We start from the raw sequence: 22,608 nt of genomic DNA, 5'->3' as shown, positions 1-22,608 counted from the left end.
AAACATGAAAAAGCATCAGATCTCAGGAGAACTTGTGAAGTCTGTGAAATTGTAACACTGAATGTCAGACGAAATGACTTTGATGTTCTGACTGCTTTGCCTGAATATTAAGATAATGCTTTACCTGTCAGATCTTGACCAGGTCTGGATATAAGGTCTAAACCAAAATAAGAGCTATTGCCTATACATTATCAGAAACATTCTGAGAGCGGATAAAGCAAGAGTAGCCAACTCGTTGACTGTAAAATCAGGTGATATATTCATATATAAGGTGATATGTGCACTTAGGCAAGAGCCAGGTAATTATTACTATGTGTACATACACATTATGACTTAGGCTATGTGTAGAATGTGTCAGGTTTCATCAGAAAAAGCAGAGAGGGTTAAAGCAGAGCAATGAAGGATCTTTGGAAAAAGTAAAGCTCAGTGTAACCAGATGTACTCTGATTCCTGAAACCCAGTGGGTTTTGCGTAGAATCATATAGGCCTAATGTAATGTATTCATGGGTTTCATCAGGTCCCTTTCCACAGGTGTATACAATCAAGCACCCTGATTATCAATGCAGACTGCAAGGTGCTTGATTAATACACCTGTGTAAAGGGACCAGATGAAACCCATGCATAGCCTACAGATTTTCACTGCTAGATCAGACCATTACCTGCCATGTCTTGTCACCTCAGTGGCATTAGTGACAACCATAGACTGTAAAAAATAGGTGACAACTAGGGTGTAACTACAGTGGTATTTGGCGCCACCTACCAGTTAAATGAGCAATGACTCGATATGTCTCACCTAGGAGTGTAAATGAATTTTTCAGGCCCTCAGATTGTGGACTTTTGCCTGGGTGCTGAGGTCATCTCAGTACAAAAACAAACACACGAGGAAATAGTTAACTGTGGACATATAGAATGAAAGCTATGGAAATCACAACCAACTTGATGTTTGTATGTTTGTTACCAACCAGAGAGAAAGTATGCATAGGCTAGGAATTGCCTGGAAATAAATAAGCTACAAGCTTAGTACTGCTTACTGGAGTACTAAAACGGCTTTTGATTTGTCCTGTTTCATCGCCTGCAAAATGTGCAATAAGAGGGTTAATGATGGCAGAAACTTCTGTCACTTCAGGACATATTCACCACACCATCAGATATCTGACATTTTTGAGTTTTGACACATGACAGGTACGTACCATAAACAATCGTTTATTTTTCTTTTTTTGTATTTAAAGAACATATTACATTTGTAGAGGAAAACATACTGGCGTTATTTGACGTTACAGCTAAACTTGGCAGGTTACTGTGTCAGATAGGAGGTAGCTAGCAGGATGGATATAGCAAGCAAATACCAAACAACAGGGGTGGACAGCGCCACGCTAGCGTTAGCTAAACTCTTTTAAAACAGATTGAATCTTGGTGTCCAATGTATAAATACAATATAAAACGACATTTTGGTTCAACTGACGTCTCTATGCTTCCATCCCTGATATATATATGAAGATTACAAAATATTTTTTTCTTGACAGTGAAAAATACTGAAGCTGCATTCTGGTGTGCAACTAGCAGCAGGCGCCAAGTCTCATTCGGCAACGTAGCTAGAGAACTGAGGAGCACTCATCCTCCGTCGATGACAACATGGAGTAAACATGGCCCACAAGAGCATTTTTATTGAAGGTAAGCTGTTACGCTTTTCTTTATAGCCATTTTGTGTATTTTTCCATCTACCGCGTCGCTCTCGTTGAGATGCATATGAATTTGTAGTTTTAACGTAAATTTATGGGAAACGAAAACATTTGTAACGGTACAATTATTTCTTTAGGGGGGTAGCTTGCCATGCTAGCTGGTTCAGAAGCATTTATGTGTGCACCAGCACGGCGGGTAGCCTGCTGGCTGTAAGCTCACCATTGATTGTTAGCGGTCAGCTATCATTTCGAGACGCTCGTATTTTGTGACAGGAAATGTTTTCTGTTGAAGCACACGTTGCATTCATTTGTATTCCGTGTTTGTCAATAATGGATCATTGCGGATGGGAATTTAAATTATGTCATGATAATCCAACCTCTTTACCTCATACTAATTCTTGGACTAACGTTAGCTAGCATACCTCCCTCCGCGAATCCAGCGGCTCGAGGTGTCTGTCTGCAAGTTTGGTGGCTAATGGCTATGAAGATGCTAGCGAGCTAACTAGCCAGTTTGAAGTAATTGTACGTAGCTAACGTTGGATTAGCTAACGTCAGCGATACTAATAGGACTCAATCCAGTTTTACAGTCTGTGTTTTCTGTTACACTGCCCACAGGAATATGTTAATCACGATTTCTTATTAAATGCTCTTTAAATGATCACGGTGGCTGTAACGCATAGATTGCCCAGGGGCACTGGACAAGATTAACGTTACAGACACATTTGCAATCCTGATGTTTTGTCTGCCTGTGTTGAGCGGCCTCGGCCTGCTAATGTTGAAGGGTCCAGTTGTATGAAAGGCAACAAAATGGCATTTGCTTCAACAAGACAATAAAACTCTGATATGAACAGACGAATTTACGGTGATACGTCAAGTGTATGACACAGGGAAGATTTAACAATGCTCATTTCTCTGCTGGATTCATTCGCATGCCTGCTGTTAGCAGACGAGTAAACTTAAGAATCTCCATTCCACACTCTCTTAGCCAGCTAATATAGGCCTGGACTTCAAATATGCACAAAAGAAAAGAGCACATTTTCTGTAAATCTTTTTCTTTTCACACATAAAAGAGTCTGAAATATGTACAGATCTCGATGTATTCCACGCACGTCATTCAGCAAGCTTCAAAACATTGCCTACCTTTCGACCTCAAACCTCTTAATGATTTATTTGCCACTAAAGTTGATCAAGTTGATAGGGAAAAATGGATTGAAGAAACTGACACATGTGTGGAATGCGCCATGCCATATTATAGTCTATTCTCTTAAAGCGTTTTCACAGATGAAACATCTGTGAAATATTGTTGCCAAAACAACACCAGTCATGCTTACATTTTCATATCTTCTGTACTAGGGGGGAAAAAAACATGGCATGTTTACTCGCCAGATGACCTGTCACATTTGCTCACAAGTGATAGGCTTCTGTAGCCTTCAGTTATTATGCCGCCTATAAACAACTGATTGGTGCTTCTGCACACACAATATAATTCTGAACTGAAATTAAATTGTTTGTCTAGTGCAGTATGATGTCCCTTCCTGAAGATATGGCTCCATTAGTCAGACTTGCACAGGCAAGGGAAAAATGTCATTCATAAATGAATGTAACAGAGCAACATGTTCATCAAGTTGGCCTAGAGGTGGGTTCTTCAGTGGAATTGAGTGCAGACACTCACAGTGGTAATGCCATCATTTTATGTAACTTGCAACTCCGCAATCGGTTGAATGTTCTTGATTTATTTTTTGGCTGTCCATCCCTAGTTCACTTTTTGTTTGGTCAATCAAATCTATGCAACAGTCCTACCCCACAAATATTTAAGTGTGTGGAAGCCCGTATGTACTGACCACTCATAAACACCAACATTAGGCTAATGTAGATCACTAGGCCTAGCTGCCCTAGCTGGGACTGGTTTGGCTGTTTTGGCGTTAACCTCCATGGGGGTGCCCATGAGTAGCACATTGGAAACAAGGCCTCTGTCACGGCATCAAATTTAACACTGCACTCAGTGTGTGGAACACCCTGCAAGTGGCGCAGCCCATTTCTTATTTAGGTGCTAATGCCTCAAAGGCATTCTGATAGAACAAATATCCATTGAACTACGTGATGTGGAATACAAACACTAGCCTTACAGCAAGTCAGGGTTGATATACCCCTTCCAATTGGCACATTGAGCTTTTGGTTCATGCCAGATCTTTTATAAAGATCATTTTGGAACTGTGGCCTAACTTAAGGCACTATTTTATTGTTTAACCTCTTAAAATAATATCTAGTGTCTAAGCCATCCTAAGCTGTCTGCTACCAGTTCTGAGGTTTCAGGCCAGAATTATGCTGCCAAAGACTCTAGAAGAGGGGATGATTTTGCAATGACAATGTTGTGCCTGCCCTTGACTTAGGCCTATTCAAAATAATTTTGAGAAAACAAACCGTTATTGAGCACTTTTATAAAATCTGTTATTTAACTTTATGAAGTAGATCATAGCATTATAAGCAAAGCTAAGAGATGAATAGTGACCAGAGTCCGCAGAATACAGCAGTATTGCGAATCATGTAAGCTGGTTATAAAATGATGATCTAGCACTGCTCCTGTAGGGAATGGCCCATCACTTCTCCGCTCGGAGGCTGTGTGTGTGTGTGTGTGTGTGTGTGTGTGTGTGTGTGTGTGTGTTTTAGAGGGGGTGGCAAGAGTAGGTGCGCAAAGCGACCCAGTGTGGCCTGGCCTGGTTTCGTCTCAGTCCTTCTACGCTTGCATAATGAGGGAGGGAGCTACTTAGCAAGTCACCTCACAGGAAGAAAAGAATAAAATAAGATCCCAAAGCAGTTAGATCCCATTCTCCATTTCTGTCTCTTTGTCAAAGCTGTTGTCAGCCCTCGGTACAAAATGGTCTCATTTCGTAATTATCAGATAAGGTGATTATTGAAATCGTCGTCCACTTTGGCTGCCTTATATCATGGTGCTGTAGTCACCCATTTCATCGCGGTCCAGATGGATGAAAAGAGCCCTTTCATGGTCCACAATGGACGCATTCTGGTGGCAAAAGCAGGTGGTTTCGTCGAGGCCTTTTGTGTCTTGTAGTCAATAGAATGTAGGCGACCAGCACAGGGCTCGAACTCTGCTGTTCTGTTATTGCATCTACATGACGACTGCAACAATAGTGTAGCCAAAATTGCCGCAACAGAATTGCCGGGAAAGGTACCAGCACAGCTCTACCTATGCGCTAGAATGCTGGTAATGCCGTAGGACACAGCGTCACAACTTCATGTTCGTGATGAAGAGTATAATGCCTAGGCTGTCTACATACACCGTAACTGTTATGATATACATTGGTTGTGTGAGACTGCTACCAGTCGCTTTGCCGGACTAATTGTGGTGTGATATTTTCTTGTCTCCCCTGCCTCCTACCTACCCCTCTAGCTCTAGATAGATCAGAGGCCAAGAGAGATGGAGGTTACAGACAGAACTGGAGCTTCTCTCTCTCTGGTGACTGTGAGGAGCAGAGGAGGCATGAGTAAGCCCTTCTCTTTCTCTCTCTCTCTCACTTGCACTTTCTCAGTCCCTGTCTTCTCACACAGACTTGTCTACTCCCTCATTCCATCTCTTTTCCTTCCTTCTTTACCTTCCTGCTTTCTCTCCCTTTCTCTCTCTCTCTCTCTCGGCAAAAGCCTCTCCCCGACCCCGCTGCGCTCTTTGTCTATTTCCGTCAGCCTCTCCTTCCATCTCGCTTCCTGCCTGTTTGTCTCCGACTCCCTCTCCCTCTGTCACCCCTCCCCGCTCTCTCTGAAGATCATCTCTGCATTCTGAGCCCTCCTGCCTCAGTGCCACCCACCCGCAATCCCACCACCACCCACCCACCAACCAACCAACCCTCCCACCCATCCACAAACCCAACGACACCCACCCACCCCTCATCTCGCAGACACGCTGATAGATCCCCGAGCTTCAATTGAGACAGTCACACCTGTGGTCTCTGATTTCGGCGGCGTAATGGCCGCGGTGTTGTATTCTCCGTGCTGCTGGTGTGAATCTCACAGGGCCTATTATTAAAAAGCCAGCGCACTTGAGGCTGCAATTTTCTGATTTCAATCAGACACTGCCAGCCTTAGCTTCTATTATCTAGTTATTGTTGCTTCCAAAAAAGCGGTGCGTATGCACACTGTCATTATCCTCCACATCGAAGGCAGGGAATGACGACCAGCCATGCACAGATTTGCACATAGTCTCTCTGTCAGTAGAAACTGAGAAAAGGGCTCAGAGACATTTGCACATCTCATTATACCATTGCATGAGGTGGTTCAATGTGTTGCTTTGAGTGTCTTTTTTTCTGCCTCCTCACAATGGTCAGAACGGAGTTGTCTTTTAATGAACACGCTGGCTCTTGTCTCCCCTCTCTCTCTCTCTCTCTCTCTCTCTCTCTCTCTCTCTCTCTCTCTCTCTCTCTCTCTCTCTCTCTCTCTCTCTCTCTCTCTCTCTCCGTCCTCCTCTTCTGTCTGTTTTGCAGCCCTCCTGTGAGTATGGATGAAGCTGGCGGACCGCAGGAGCTCTCCCCTGAGGGGTTGAAGGTACCTCCCTCGCTCTGCTCGCCTTTCGCTCTCTCTCTCTCTCTCTCTCTCTCTCTCTCTCTCTCTCTCTCTCTCTCTCTCATCTCGTGCCCTTCCTCTGCCTCTGTAAAAGACTCCATCATCTTTTTTAATGGACGCCAGTCTTTGTCCTCCCCCTCCCCACCATGCCCTGTTCTCTCTTGTTTTGCTGGCGGAGTCTCTCTCCTCTCAGCCTGCCTCGGTCGGTGCCCCTCGCTCAGATTGATGGCAGTGTTGTTTTCCAGCCTCGCCACTCACTTCCTGTTTTGCTCGGCCCTTGCGTCTTAATTAGCTGGAGCCCTTTCACCTACAACAGAATACACAAGCGTGGTATTTATTCTCAGACAGACAGTGATGGCACAGTTTGTTCCTCCCGCCTGCCCCCAACAACACCCCCACCCACTCGCATAGGCGCACAAACACACCTTTAAAAGCCCATTTCAGATATAGTCAGTCATACAGGCTTCTTTTACTGCACATGCATCCGCTGCTCCTCACCCCCTTCTAGAATTTTGTAACTGGGAACATTCTAGCGTTTATCAGATCTTCTCCTTGGAAAGGAGAGAACCTGTTCGCTCAGCAGAAGTGCCAGATGCATCATCAGACCCCTGATGTTATTTCTCTCTGCCTCATGCTCATGTCTGCCTTCTGTCCCCCTTCCTTCTCCCCCCCTGCCAGTCTCCCCCCCTGAAGCATTTCACTTCCACTGACACACAGAGGACTTACGACAGGAGGCCAAGTCATCCCAATCATCCCAGTCATTATAGGACTCTAAACAAAATTGGAACCAATAGGATGCTCAGGTACGAATGTCTGCTTTTGTGACTTGGCTGTTTGTGTGGCCGCTTTGCATTTGTAGTTGAGCGGAAGTGCTTTAAGTTTAGTGTTTTTTTTTTTTTGTTCACGGTATAGAAAGTGTTCACAAAGTATCCCTTGTCTCAACGTATGGTTGGGGAAAATGTGTGACTACTAGTTTTGTGGACAAAATGCTGATGATTTTATAGAGCATGATGCAATAGTCATTAAGTGTATACTGTATAATACATGCAAAGACCAAGTGAATCATGATGGTACAAATGATATGTCCTCATCCAGCTGCTTTGTTTTGTTTTGCTGTTTGGTTGATATCTTGAATTTCCCCTTGGGGATCAATAAAGTATCTATCTATCTATCTATCTATCTATCTATCTATATTAACTCTGTATGTTTTGTCTCTGTTCTACCATTCAGTGAAAGTCCACACTCGGTAGCAGCGTCTCAACAGATGCCCAACAGAACCAATTATTTTATCCTCAGCCCCTCGCCCTCACAGGGCGTAGTCGTTCAGGGGCGACTGTTCCAGCACGCACACACCCCCTCTGTAGTACGTAAGCCCACCCAAAGGTAAGTCCTAGCGTGCTGTATTTGAATTTCCATATTAGTCCTTTCCTGTTCAGCAGACATTTTTTTAAATGTAAGAACACAGAATAACTGCATAACAGTTCAAACTTTGGCTTTGACACCGTTACCCGTAGTGGAGGCGGTTAATTGCCATCTGCCGGTCATAAGTGCAATTGTGAGTTCGTAGGAATGTGATGTATTTAAAATGCAGCAGTTGCACAATGATCATTATATGACGCTTATGACCACCACCACCCGCATGACCATCATGTCTGCCTCCTGGTCAGTGTGCAATTTGAATAATTGGTGTGGCGACGTTCACATGAGTGATAATTACCTGTGGCTAGTAGCACAGTGATAATTTAGTATGATTTAGCAGTTACAGGGTGCCTCTCATTCAGCGTTTATACGTCCTCCCTCGCTCCTCGGGCCTCGATCCTCACTGATCTACATAAAGAAAGATAGAAGAAGGGATAGACTATCCCATTGTTGCCGCCCCATCATTCTTTATGTACATCGGTGAGGATTGAGGCCCGAGGAGCGAGGGACTGGGAGGACGTATAAACGCTGAATGAGAGGCGCCTACAGTGTGTCTGTCAATTTGGTCGGTGTGTTTAGCGTAGACTTGCTTTACAACTTGCTGTGTCATATTGTTCCGAGAAATTAATATAGTGTAATGTTTTATGATAATTAGGGCCGGGACTTTAGCGCGTTAATTACGATTAATTAATTACACAAACATTAATGCGTTAAAAAAATTGACGCATTTTAATCGTATGCCTATTTATTTTTGCACCGCGGAACGTTTCTCACTGGATGAGTTTCAGACGGACCGATTATACTGGAGCACCAAGTAACGCGCATGAGTTCGGTTCAGACAAAACAAACCACAGTGGCACAGTGAACATGAACAAAGAAGCTGATGTGACCGCGTTGGTTGGCCCCGTGGATGGGAAATGTTGTTACAAAAAACGAACGGATGGATGGAAGCGTAGATAAGAGCATGGTTGTGTGCAACCTATGCAACAAGGACGTATCACCGCAGGTATCACCTCAGTGCAAAACATAAAGCAGCTAGCTGCTAGCGTGGACAAAGTATTGTGATACTCCAGACACTTGAGGGAAACCTCTGAGCTTTATTTGCTCAGAGGTTTCCGAGTTGCTGTTACAGCCACAACTCACGCTCACAACTCAATTCCATGTCCAACTTTCATAGACCTAAAAGAAACTTCACACTCAGAACCGCATACAAGCACACACGCACACACGCACACACGTAAACTCCGCCCCCCAGTTCCCCTTAAAGGGACACAACAATTTCATGAACTCAACTCAAGGTAACAGGTGACACAATTAACAGGATATCACAATATAGTTTACAGAAGGTCTACCTATCTATAGGCTACATGAATTTCTGAAAATGTACTATTTCTAAATATGGTATTGCTACACTTTATGGCAAAAATTGCACTGGTCTGTTGGACTTATTAATAAACAATATTTTTGTTGCTTAAGCTTAGGCCTAGGTATTCAGTCATTATCCAATAGTAGGCTATACTAAAAATCCATGTGGAAAAAAAATACCTCTCACTGTTCTCAGGTCATATATTTATATACAATTAAAATGCGATTAATTTCGATTAATTAATTACAAAGCCTCTAATTAATTAGATTATTTTTTTTAATCGAGTCCCAGCCCTAATGATAATATATAACTAGTGTATGAGCTAGTGGAATAGCCCAAGACACAAGGAAAATACTTCAGGCAGCGCTGGTCAGGCAATTCGACCTTATCTAGCTGACATTAATCAAATATGTCCTTGTCGAGTGTACAAGAACTTTGCGCTTTCAAATTTATGCACCACAAAGACTGTTTTGGTTGTCAAATACGCTGTCTTGGAGTGGAAGGAAGGGCAAAGCAAAGAAAGAATTGTACATTTTCGAATTTGCATAATGATATATAAAATATAATGATTGCGAGGGTGTTTGTCTATAGTCTTTAATGTTCAGTGAAATGCTTCAGCAAAAGCAAGTGTGTGCCCTTTCATGTTCTATGAGATGGTATCTTAGTGCGGGAGATGCTTGAATAGATCCAAACTGAAATATTCTTTTGAGGTGCAAATCACTACATTTTTATTTACAACTTCATTCCTTCCCCTCCCTATTTTTGTTCTTCACTAAAAAGCAGTCTTGACTTAAAAGAAAGGTAAGACACCGCAGAAGTGCTCCACACTCACACACAGTGCTGTAGACAAACTCTAGTATGAATGTATTAGTTGAACCTTTAATGAATGAATTAGTGGAATCACTTTTTTTTCCTAGCTTAATGTTTTGTCACTTCATGCTCCAGTCTGCCGAATGCAGCTTCCTGCTGCCTGGAGTGTTGTAGCATGTATGCTGCCTTCTACCATTTAATCACGCACCCTCCATGCTCGGATCACCAAAATGCATGTAGGACTTATGTGCTGTTGAAGCATGAGTAATGAAATTGGATGCTATCATTTTGGCATGAACCGGAGGTTTTTTGATGAGCCATATTTTCCCCATGTTTTTGATCACTGGAAGTCAATTGCTTCTCGCTGGGGTGTATGCTTGATGCATTCCATTCACCAGCACTTGTGTGGCAAATGATCTGAGGGAAAATCATTATAAGGAGCATAGTGTAAGGAGGGGTTTCTTTTAAAGTGTTTTTAACATTTTGCTTGCTTTTTTGTTCCTGCAGAAGTGACTTCAACAACCAGTCAATCCAAAGAGTAGACATTGAGAGCATTACACTCACCTGCCAAGACATCTCAGGTAAGCCCCCACCCACAACCCACAACCCCCTCCTCTGCCGCCCGTTTCCAACCCACATCACCTCCTCCTCCTCCAGTGTTCTTTTGATTCTGACAGTTCCATTATCCCTGCTCCTGCTCTGTCTCTCTCTCTCTCTCTCTCTCTCTCTCTCTCTCTTTCTCTCTCTCTCGCTCTCACATGGCCATTTATTCCCTGTCTCTCTGTGTGAGTCCCTTTCTGGCTGCGCCTATGGAACACGCCGTTCAGGACCCCACCAGAGAGATGCTCTCGTCTCTCGCCGGGGGAGACGCGCTGTGCTGCGCTGCGCTGGAGAGAAATGAGAACTGAGGAAGGAACACAGTGTTGTGTTTCTGGCGCTGCCTCGTCAAAAATGATGTCCGTGTGTGTATGTGTGTGTGTGTGTGTCTGTCTGTATGCATGTATGTCGGAGATAGATTTCTATATGTGTGCTCTGACAAAGACCGTTAGCGTGTGTGTGTGTGTGTACGCATGAATAGACAGGAAAGGCCACTAATGTATGTGCTCAAGAGGGGGGTGCGTGTGTTAGATGGTATATGTATATGTTTGTGTCTGGCAGTAAATGTGTGCAGGGATATTTGTGAGCGCACATCGTCCCAACGGGTGGCTGGGTTGTGTGTGTGTGTGTGTGTGTATATGTGTGTGAGAGAGTGCGTGTGGTGTGTGTGAGCGAGAGTGCATGGCTGCAGATTTGGGCTGAGCCCTGCGACTGTGTGTGCCAGAGGGAGATTGCAGGCGGCTCGGATTAATCCTCCCCGCTCTTGCGAGAGCAAGGAGCAGCATGCAGGAGACAGAGAGAAAGGCGAATGGAGGGGGTTAGGGAGGGAGGGAGGGAGGGAGCGACCGACCGACACGCAGAGAGAAAGGGAGAAAAAAGGCGAGCAAGAATGATGGCGAGAGATGCAAACAGAGAGATAGGAAAGGGTAAGAAACAGACAGACAAAGAAAAGGGGTTTGAGAGAGAGACAGAGAGGTTGAGATGCATATACTGAAGCAAAAAAAAAAAAAATATAGAATGGACATGCATAGAGGATGAGTGTCAATGAAAGAGAGAACGTGGGTAAAGGGGGACAAATAAAGGGAGGAAAAGTATGAAAAGAGGGAATGAAAGAAAGAAAGAGGAGGAGAAAAGAACAGGGAGGGATAGAGAGATAAAAGACTGACTGAGTGGGGACTGCGGGCGACGGATGGCAGGCGCTCCCCTCTGTGTCAGTAGCTGGCAGGGAGCTGCGCCGTTGTTCAGCCAGGCAAATTGTGACTGGAATACTGGGAATCATAATAATACATTGTGCTTGAAGGTGACCTTGTGTTCAGGCAGACATAGGAGTGAGCTGGACATCACAGGGGGTCCTCTCTCACTTTCTCTCTCTCTCTCTCTCTCTCTCTCTCTCTCTCTCTCTCTCACTTTCTCTCTCTCTCTCTCTCTCTCTCTCTGAGCCCAGCATTTGTTGCTGCCATTTAGTTCAGCTCAAGAGAATTTTTAGTGTCGGCAGTGAGACGGCACAGAAAGTCGCCCTAGAGTTCGCTCCAACGTGTAGATTTGTAAATATGTCATAAACATGTACATTATGTAATTGCCTTGTAAATATCTAGGCTATTGTCTACCTTTTCAGCCATAATCCTAAGGCCCTACTATACAGTTTTTCTTGATGGTTAACTTCTTGATTTTGGGGATATCTTGCTATTAGAGGTGTCAGCCAGCCAGACTTAATATTACATGCCCCAAAAATCAAATGAATGTTGAAATGTGTTACATTCAGCTCAGGCTTTTTATCTGCCCTCTCAGATGTCTGAGGATCATATTGCTGCCATCTGCCTTTCTTTCATTCAGTTATTTTGCTCTGTCTGTTTTCATCTACTGGGAAGCAAAATGCAGGAAAAGCACATTTTCCAAAATGTCCATTTAGCTGAGGGTGGAGAGCACAGAGAGAGAGAGAGAGAGAGAGACGTATACATGTTTACACATGCAGCCCTCTGAAGTGCCCCTTGTTGTGTCTGTTGGTGGTGTTATGCAATAACTGAACTCCTGACCTTGTGCTGTGAAGCATTGTTGTAGTATCATTAATTTAGTCAGACTCAAAATAAGCAGGTGTAAGAGGTTAGGGGGGAAAGCACATGGGAAGAATGGGCACAGTATAGTGTCTGTGTGAGAGAGAAAGAGAGAGGAGGACTGAAAGAGAGGAAGGATGTTTTTTGTATTTGAGAGGGTGGTAAAGGAAGGTAGGTAAGGTAGTGCAGATGTTTGTCAAAGCTCAGTTATGCGGTTGGAGGTTTAAGTAAAGTGACATATTTCCTGAGAGAGCATTTAAATCTCTTGACATAAGTAGAGGACTCATACTGTCACTTGCTATAAGTGAGATGTGGGCTCATGAAATTCAAAATGACAGTGTACTGTATATTTATTTTTCATCAGCCTACGGCACTTCATTTTATCATTAATCTTTTAACGTCATTAGAAAAAGTCCTTTGTGAGCAAAGACTTAATTGGTTAGAAAGACTCACTCATTATCCAAGTGTCCTGGTGGAGACGTCTTTTTGGTATGGTGTCAGTTTTATCATGCGCCCAGTACACGAATAACATGTGTTTCTTCTGTTTGCGTGTCTCCTAGATACGGATGACGTCAGCATTAAGAGGCGCATTCCGCATAAGAGGAGGCCTATGCATGACCCCATGGTCAGCTTCTCTCCAGCACAGACAGTAGAGGTATCAAACTGCACCACACAAACACCCTCCCACTCTACCACCTGCCTGCATATCTATATTTAGTACACATGGATTCTGTGAAGGGAATTTCTATCGTAATGAAGACAACAGATGTCAATTTAGAGACAAAAAGATAAAATAAATTATATTATGATAAGTAAATAAATAAATCACTTATTGATCCCTTTGATCATTATTTTCCATTTGTGCGCTTATAGTTGCACACTTTTGAATTAAGGGCAGAATGTACAGGCTTTTTTATTATTATTTATTTATTTAAGGGCTTGGGAGAATATGGCCCTAAATGACTAATTACTCGGAATTCAATCACTAATGTTTGGTAATGACGTACAGTATGTTAGCCACGAGGGAACACAACGATAACGATAGGCTTGAAAATGAAATGTAACCGCTCTCAGGAATGCCCTCTGTTCGCTGGTTGAACGGAGGTGGTTTTGCGTAAACAAAGGCGGATCGAGATATTCTAGACGGAGTACTGCAGGGAAAAGAAATTGAGCGGATGTACGTAGACAGGCAATTATTAAAACAATAAATAAATAAAAAAAATATTATTCATGCAAATTTTCAGTTATATTATGAGACTGAAGAAACTACCTCTGTCGCTCTTTCAAACAAAAAAGGCCCCCCATTATTACTGTGACATAAACTCACTCACTGCACCCCTGCCTGCATATCTACGTTTCTGACACGTGGTTTCTATTAGAGCAATTTCTGTTGTAACGCTGGCCACCAGAAATCAGTTTTGAGATGAAGATTAAATAATTGTTTAAGTAAATTGGATTTCTTTCTATGCATACAGTAATTTCCGGTGTATTAGCCACATTTTGTATAAGTGGCAGGACACTGTTTTATGCAAGATAAAAGAGGCAAAACCATATTACATACCAATTACCTGCCCCTGTGTGTTAACCAAAATCAATGTATTAGCTGCGGCTAATCGTTGGGAAATTACAGTATAATCAAATGTATTACAAGGCTGAAGAAATTATTCTTGTTGCTCTTTCCAAGTAGAGGGGACACCTCACTGCTCTGGCTTTAGCTCATGATACTATGTAACAGTGCCCGATTAACACATCGGCTTTCCTGTGAGGTCTAGCGTGTCAAACTGTGAGGGAAAGCTGTGCTCTCATTACAGCTACTGTGTTATGGCGTTTGATAATAATGTGAGAATTGGTTGCAGGAGGTGATAAAGAGTTAAACTGTCACACTCCTCAGGGCGTGCCAATTTGTTTAATGTGTTAAAAGTGCACTAGACTAGCAAGTGAACTTACACTTTGCTTCCCTCCAATCTGGTCTGGTGTTGACGGTCATTGCCGGTCAGACTCAGTCTTGCTCTTAGTAAAATGTATGCATTCTTTTATTTATTTATTTTCTGGTAATATTTTATTTATTTACTTATTTTATTTTTTAGCAATACCATTGATAAATTCTGGCCAAATCCATCTAAAATATTTTAAATGTGTTGAATAGTTGTACAAATACAAATATGACTGAGTAACATGCCTCTCATATTCATGTGGTATTTGCTCTTTTTCTACCTCTCTTTCTTTCTGTCTGCTTGTCTCTCTTTCTTTTCCTCTCTCCTCTTTCTTCCTGCTTGTCTCTCTCTTTTTCTACCTCCCTTTCTTTCTGTTCTCTTGTCTCTCTCTTTCTCTACCTCTCTCTATTTCCACTTGTCTCTCTCTCTCTCTCCAGCCCGTCCTTCAAGCTCATGAGTACTTCTCCGTGTGTGGGAAGTGCGGCAAGCGCAGCGAGGACCACACCAAGTGCCAGAACTGTGGCATTTCTCTTCCAGTCGAGTCGCTCCCCCTACACCACCAGCACTCGTCCCAGGTGAACCCCACCCTCTCCCCCCACGCCAGGCCCCCCATACGCTCCTCTCAGCCCTCCCCTGCCGTCTCGAGCAGCTCGAATAGCGGCCTGACGCTCGGCACCACCAAGAACTTCTATGGCGCGGCCGCCGGCGGCCTGCACTCGTCTCACGTGGACGTGGTCATGAACCCGCCTGCCCGAATCTCCCGCGGCAACCTGCTGATGCCGCACAATGGCGGACGGACGTGCATGGGGCTGGCGGGGAATACCGCGGCAGCTTCGACGTCGTACCAGGCCAAAATCTCAAACTGCAAGAGGCACTCGCTCTCCAAGGCCCATGAACTCAACGACCCTAGTGAGTAGCTCCTCCAGTAGTTGTGTGTTCAGCAAACGCATTTCTATATCGTAAATTGCACTCGTACACTCTAAAAAATAAAAGTGCTTAAATGGTAGTCTGGCTATCACCAAACTAAGCTCAATCTTTTAAGATTGAACATTAGTCTGGGGAGTCTGCACTTTATTTCTACTGCACAAGAGGCGTGATCAATGGGCATAGTTCAAATTACGCTTTTGTATAGTCCTTCAACCAATCAGACTAACGATCCGGGTGCGCCCTTTGGATTAGCTAGTTTGTGATTGGAGCCAGAGGATGGGGACAGGAAGCCGGCAAATCGCTGGCAGATCAGGCAGGGTTTACAAGTAAAATATGTAATTTTGTTGTTGTAATTCTTTTTTTTAAATCAACTTCATGCATCAGGATGGATATACCTGTATGTGTTGTATGGCATGGGAACAAACACATGGATGGATATTAGCACATGAGGATGGTCAGTGCCTGGCCATTTCTCATGCAGTCAGCTTTCCTTATCTAGTTTTTCCTGACAAGAAAATGACCTTGATGTGGTTTCTCCAGTGCAGCTGCCCAAACTAGGACAGAATTCAGACACAGAACACGTCATGTTGATAAGATCCCTGTTGCCAGGCTGCGTCACACAATAGAATGCAAAGTTGTGTGAACCGGAGTCCCTGAAAAGAAGAGAGCAAATGACCCTTACTCAAAGAACTCATCTGTCGATTCCAGCCTTTTAAACACCTTGATTAGCAATTGGCAACGGTCCTCCTGTGGGAGCAACTGAAATCAAAGATGTTCCAGACCCTAATGAAACCCCTCATCTCCGTACTGGTGTCAAATATTTGCTCAGTGCAAGCAAAACAGGCTGTGAAAATGTTCAGGAGGGTGCAGGGAAAGTCTCGAAACTATGCGGCCACAGAAACCACGGGCACCTGCGCGGAAATTAGCGGGAGGAGCAAGAGTGACGGGTACACCGCAGTGGTGCGTCTGGCTCGCCCCGGTCTGACGTACGGGCTCAGAAAAGCCTGCTTGTGTCTTTATACCCACTAGCCTACTGCTGATTTTTAGATCAACTGAGTCTGGCAGTGTGCAGAGAGGGTGTGATTGAAGTTAGGAAAATAAAAGAGACTGCAATCCTGCAATATCTTCTTCCTCCGTAAATGAACTGCTACGAATAGTTCAGGTGCATGAATGAATGTCTGTTTCACCATATCATAGATCTCAAAGCAGTTGTGTATTCCATACAAGTTGGTGATCTTTTCAGTCTGAAAAGTTGTGGGTTCAGTTCCTGGCTTCCATTGTTGTTCAAGGTCAGCTTAGCAAGGCTCAACCACAAGTTGCTCCAGGGACATTGGCCCTTGTAATATAATTGTAATATAATTGTAATATAAGTATAATTTACATAATGTAAGTCACTTTGGGTAAAAGCGTCTGCTAAATGAATGTATATGTAAACGGCTTATTTTGATGCTGATGATCACAATCGGGTTTAGTAAAGGCTAGACGCTAGAGAGAGAGTGGCCCTGAGACGTAAATACCGTATGACTTCACTGTTCAGTGCATTTTCCAGCAGATAAGCACGTCAGCTGCACCAAGTACCCAAGCAGATAGAATGAATTGTCTGAAGTAAATGCATAAATTGCATAATTCTGAAGCTCACCTTGGCGTTAGCCATGGTGATACAGCAGTGCAACCAATTCTGTCATATGATCACTTAGAGAGAAGATAATAATTCTTACTAATTATTCTGTTGGTAAGATAGGGTAATGTGAGCCAGTTTTGTTTGATTTGACTTTAAAGCATTTATTTTTCTACACAGTAGAATTGCCACTTTGTCGGGTGTGCTGTACAACCGCTTTTGTAATCATCTTCATATTAATTCCGATGAGTCATGTGAAGTACAAGCTATGCTCTCTGTAGGTCAGTGGTCTGGGTTGGAACACCCTGGAAAATATTGCAAAAGCATTGCAACAGTATTGCTAAAAGATAACCATAAGAATCATGACCGGGTGACACCAATGATTTCCTCAAGCAATTCAAAAAGCTACTCTAAACGCATGTAACTTTAATGTTCTGGCCCTTAAATAACCTTAATTGCTGAGATGGCTTTAAATCAAACAGACAAACAAACATCCTGAAGCTATTCAGTTTTGATTCACAAGCCCCCATTTCAGTTTGATATCCAATTCAATATTCTGTTAGGTCTATTTCACTTACAATACAAATTTTGCTTGGATATGATGGAGATTCCCAGGGAAATAATGTTGTGCAAAGAGCCTTCTATGACTCATTATTTTAAGATATGTGTGACGCATTTATATAAAAAAATCCAATTGTTTCTTGAAGTACTCTGTTATGCTGCACTAGACATTTGTGGTTCTACTCAATGATTGATGGCTCTGGATTCAGTTCTTCTGGCACTGTCAGTCCATTTAAAAGAGCATTCAGATGATTTCTCACATAGATTGCAGTTTCTCGAGGTCACTGAATTCATGTTCATGCCCATGGCCCCAGAGTGTGGCCCTGTAGTGGTCTGGCTGCTCGAGCTGTTGGCTGCAGCAACTTGAGCTAGCTAGCCCTTATTTCTCTTTTTTTTTGTACCAACAGTACTCAGTGACCTCACTCAGAGATCTTTGTGAAAAATGTCTAATATTAAATATCTAAGTGACAAGAGAACCCCTTATAGAAGGTCCACAATTTTGAAACCATGAAAGACTGCTAAATTCGGTCGCTGCTAAATTCATTTCACTCATTTAATGCACCGTCACCTGTCTCCGATAAAAAATGAACGGCGCAGAGAGCTATGCTTTGGTTGCATGTGTTTGAGCCATTAGACATAAGTTTTTGCTCATTATAATTAAACGTTCCCAAATGTTCTCTCACTCAGTTGTGCTGTCCAGCGACGAAGAGGAGGAGGCCGACAATGCCAGCACGGGTAGCGTCAACCGATTGGACAGTGTGTCTCCGCGACCTGCTGACTCCGCCCACTCCTCGCCGGCTCCCTCCGGGGGCAAGGTAGAGGCAGCGGTAAAGGGCCCGGCCGAGCAGCAAGAGGAGCTCACAGCTGACTACTTCACCGAGATCGCAGAACAGCGCCTCGCGATACCCAGGAAACCGCGCATGAAAGATGCGGTAAGACAGCTCGTCTGAAGTGAGATGTTTGATGGAGCAGTAGCTTTTGAAAAATTTTGTTACTGTGAGTGTTCTACTCATCACTTCTTCAGTGCAAGACTGCAGCAGGCTTGCTGCTCCTGCAGCTGACAACTTGGTAATATTTAAAGCTTAGAGCTTTGAAGATGTGTCAACCTCCTCAGTTGAACATGAATCTGGGCTTAAACCAGCCAACTACTTGGCTCTGCGCAGAAGGGATTCATGTCCCTTTGCCTTAACAAAGCCTGAGGAAAATCCTGGGAGGCATCAAGTCTAACGAGCATAACAAATGGTTTGAGTGAGTGGGTAAGATTATGACTCATGATAAACCATGATGATCACCATTATCATTGTGGTCATCCAGTCCAAGAGACAAGCTCTGCCATAACCTATTTCAAAAGCTTTTAGCCTTCGCCTTATCAGCTCAACTTCTTGTGTAATAGTGAAAGGGAGCACAAGGTTGTTAGTGATGCTGGTGGCCGTGTAAAGCCATCAGCCCAGGTTTGTGTGGCCAGTTAGACTAATGGGCCTGACATTCCATTATGGTCAGAAAAAGTTTGCAGGGGCGCTTTCCAAACATAATTTCTATCAGGACTGCTAAAATATTTATCAGAGTAGGGCCTTAGTGTGATAAGCATCAGATACTGATGATGTATAATATGTGCACTTAATTCAAACAGAATGAGTCTGATTGTGAATGTGTTCTGAAGTGAAATCACTACTGGCATACTGATGCCATGCAGCATCTCAACACTGCACTGTGGACCGTTTCACACTCACAAGCTTGTACAAAATGCAGTCATATGACATGACTGACCTTTGATTGTTCACCTGCAAATATACACCGTTAAATGAATATACAAGCATACACTTTCGTCATTTTGTAGCACTATTCTATTCTGTAAGGACTCTTAAATAGACAAGTATTTGTCATTTGAAGACTTCCCTTGTTTGCACTTTGTCTGTCTTGGCTCTTAACCCTGCTCTTTGAGTACTGTTTGTACTTACTAACATGCATCATGTACATATATTGTTTATTGAATAACCTGATGAAATTGTTGAAATGGACCTTATGCACGAAAGGCTCTTCAGGCAGCTCATTTGCGTCTGGTGGAGCCTGGACCCTCCGCTGTTGTTAATGTAATTTGTGTCTACACAAACCTGGTATGGTTGTTGCACTTAGTGAATCAGCATGTTATGATGTTAAAAGATGTGCGTGTTTAAATTATTATTTTTGGGCAAACAAGATATTCAGTGTTGGAGTGAACATGTAGGGAGCAGAGTATAAAATAAGATGCTGTTATAACATTGTTAACACTCCACTGGAAATAAATGAGCTGCCTTAAGAACACATGCGCTTCCATGCAGAAGGTCTATTGTTTCCTGAAAGAAATAGCGTTTTGTTATGTTATGTGTCATGTGCCTGCCCCAGTGCCCCCTGTACTAGTAGAAGATAATCTTAGATTTATTATGGCTAGTAAGATATTGCCTTAAATTCCCATCTATTAACTGTGGTTTATACATTGAATTTGCAAAAATTCTTCAGCTATGAGGTTAATACACAGGGCAGTTTATATGGTATCAATATGGTTTTATTTTATTAACTAGAATAAAACTGCCCTGTGGTTTATATGCAATCCTTGAAATCCAATTATTGTATTGTTATCAAAATACCTGCCCCTGTACTAGAACATAATCTTAGCTTTATTATGGATAGTAAGATGATATTGTTGACAAAATACCGATGGCTCTCTTCTGGTATCCCCCTTTTTTTGCCCACTATCGTTTTCTATCTTAACATTTAAGGTTACCGATTCAATGTACAGCCTAGTGGACTTTAGCCCACACATCTCCCCCATACTGAGAACACTGAGTACAAGGTTGAAGCAGAGACTCGTTTAACAAATATAAGCTACCACACCATTAGTACAGGAAGCTGTTCCTCTATCGTGAGCGATTGTCCTGCTCGTGACTGGGCAGCAACATCGGGCCCTGCCTCGCATGCTCTGCTGCTGGATGAAAGCATCTGCAGGGGGAAAGGGCCACTCGAGCTCCCTTTGGCAGCTGCACGCTCGGCTGATGAAGGCTCCTATTTTATGCGCACAGGAGGCAGTCTGACAGTGCGCGTCCCCCTGAGTGAGCGAGGTAGGCACTAAACCGTGGCGCTTCGGAACGCGCTCTAATGGGGGATGCGGCACGGAGCTCTAAAAATTGCATCAGCGTGAGCGAAAAAGCCACGAGTTTCTTGCTGGCAGACAGCGACGACAACGGTGGAATTAGAATGCACCGGGGCTGATGGGACTGCCTGTTTCCCAGCGCATTTGAAAGCCACCTCAAGGAAGGGCGTTCGGTTAAAAAAAAAAAAAAAAAAAAGTGAGAGAAGAAAAAAAGAGAAAAAAAAGCCGCTAATGGTTTTCTTGGCAGGTCTGAAATCGGGTGGTTTTCGCATCTGTTAGTTGGAATGTTGACAGATTTGTGTGTGTGGCAGTGTGTGGTTGTTGAATCAAGGGCGTTCATTTTTGAAACCCTATCAGAATAACTGGAAATCATGTTCATATTTATCATCATTTTTGACTGAATTCAAGAACCCCATGGTGATGCTAGTGACAGTTGTTCTTGATGTATATACAAACCACACTGTAATTATGTTCGAACCCTTTTTGAAAAGACTAAAATACATTAAAGCACATTTCCCTCTTCCTGCAGTATGGCAACCCAGTGTGTGAAGACCACTCTACCCCGAAGAGGCGTAAAATCACTGCTCCCAAACTAGAGAGCATCATCCTGGAGTGTCGCAGTGTCAGAATAGGGACCCTGCGACGGATGGTCACCAAACCTGTCATTGTGAGTTCCATCTCCTGTCCTAGTACTAGTCGAGCACAAAGCACCTCCGACTGTCTGTGTCCCCGCTGCTGCATCAGAGCTGTTTTGATATTCATGTGGCGGTCAAGATGAAGTCACTGGTTAAATTAAACATATAGGCTTAAGCAATAGTTGAGATTCACATTTAATGTGTTGAGTTAGTGTTATAGCGGCCTAACCAGTCGCATAATTGCAATTTATGAAGTGTTGTCGTGAATGGTACTTTGCTTTCGAGTCATTTAACATTTGCAAAATATGTAATTTCTATGTAATTAATTATTAATTTTCTTCTTTATTGTCTTCCAGTTCTCATCAGAATACATTCAGCTTGAAACTGAAAGTGAGTGCTATTTTTTCTTTTGCTTGGATTTTTATGCTATGTTGAATATGGAACCTACTAGCGGTGTCACTAGTTCTGCCTAATTAATGTTTACCTATTCATCATCATTATTTGTTTAGTGCTGCTTTAAGAAACAAAAATTGCTCTTGTGGTCCCCCTACAGTTGAGAAGTGCAATAATAAACAAACTGAATATGCATAAGTCTGAACATAACTTCGATATAATATAGAGGGAATGCATTGTGAAATAATGTACACATCTGTACGTGGGCATTTGTATGTATCTGCAAAAGACTAATATGTGTGTGTGTGTGTATGTGCGTGTGCGCAACAGGTCGTGAGGTGGAGGTTATGGAGAAGGTGCGCCTGCGGGCGTCGCAGCTGACCAGCTGCGAGTGGTGCAACGTGCGGAAGCTTCCGGTGCTCTTCTTCCAGACCACCCCCATCGAGTGCCAGCGGCTACAGCAGCAGCTCCACATGTCGCAGGAGAGCGGCGGCCTGTGGTACGACTGCAGCGGCAACAGTGAGTACACTGCAGCGCCCCCGCCCGTCAGCTTTCACCTGGTGCAGTCATAATAGCCATCAGCAAAATCCATCAGTATCTGCTGTGTGTTATCATCTTTTGCTTAACATTATCTAAAGGTGCTTTATATACAGTACAAATGTTATCATTTAGCTACGGAATGCCAGAGTTATCCACCTGCAGCCAAACTCCCTAGTTGTAATCCTCACTCAAACACAGCATAAGTCGCGTGTTTATTCTAGATACATTTGACTTCTTTGAATCAGAAGATTGCATCATTACTGTATCAGATTAAAATTAGAGCACTACTGAAGTCATTTGTGCGAGGATTTCCTGCCATAATTTCATGAGGTCCCACCCATAGTTTGGTTATTTCTTTAACCCCTGGACCCCCCCACTA

At 43.2% G+C, this 22,608-nt stretch overlaps 1 protein-coding gene across 6 annotated transcripts in view; it reads left to right on the top strand.

The window, feature by feature from the left end:
- Positions 1–890: 890 nt before the first annotated feature.
- The window catches only part of senp6a (SUMO specific peptidase 6a), a 31,548-nt gene continuing 9,830 nt past the window's right edge, over positions 891–22,608 (top strand). Inside the window, exons 1-14 of one of the 6 annotated variants that reach the window (XM_062551312.1) lie at positions 891–1,182; positions 1,524–1,671; positions 5,089–5,182; positions 6,173–6,233; positions 6,930–7,054; positions 7,482–7,634; positions 9,817–9,837; positions 10,354–10,427; positions 13,055–13,149; positions 14,866–15,337; positions 18,222–18,466; positions 21,191–21,328; positions 21,653–21,686; positions 22,020–22,208. In XM_062551312.1, the coding sequence (XP_062407296.1) occupies positions 1,644–1,671; positions 5,089–5,182; positions 6,173–6,233; positions 6,930–7,054; positions 7,482–7,634; positions 9,817–9,837; positions 10,354–10,427; positions 13,055–13,149; positions 14,866–15,337; positions 18,222–18,466; positions 21,191–21,328; positions 21,653–21,686; positions 22,020–22,208 (1,729 nt within the window). In that variant the 5' untranslated portion in view covers positions 891–1,182; positions 1,524–1,643. Of the gene's footprint in view, positions 1,183–1,338; positions 1,672–5,088; positions 5,183–6,172; positions 6,234–6,929; positions 7,055–7,481; positions 7,635–9,816; positions 9,838–10,353; positions 10,428–13,054; positions 13,150–14,865; positions 15,338–18,221; positions 18,467–21,190; positions 21,329–21,652; positions 21,687–22,019; positions 22,209–22,608 lie in introns of those variants that run through there. The other 5 variants (XM_062551313.1, XM_062551314.1, XM_062551315.1 and 2 more) reach the window with 5 other exon arrangements.

This window comes from Sardina pilchardus, chromosome 12, assembly GCF_963854185.1.
Source record: "Sardina pilchardus chromosome 12, fSarPil1.1, whole genome shotgun sequence".
Lineage (NCBI taxonomy): Eukaryota > Metazoa > Chordata > Actinopteri > Clupeiformes > Clupeidae > Sardina > Sardina pilchardus.
This window is presented reverse-complemented; position numbering and strand designations above follow the sequence as displayed.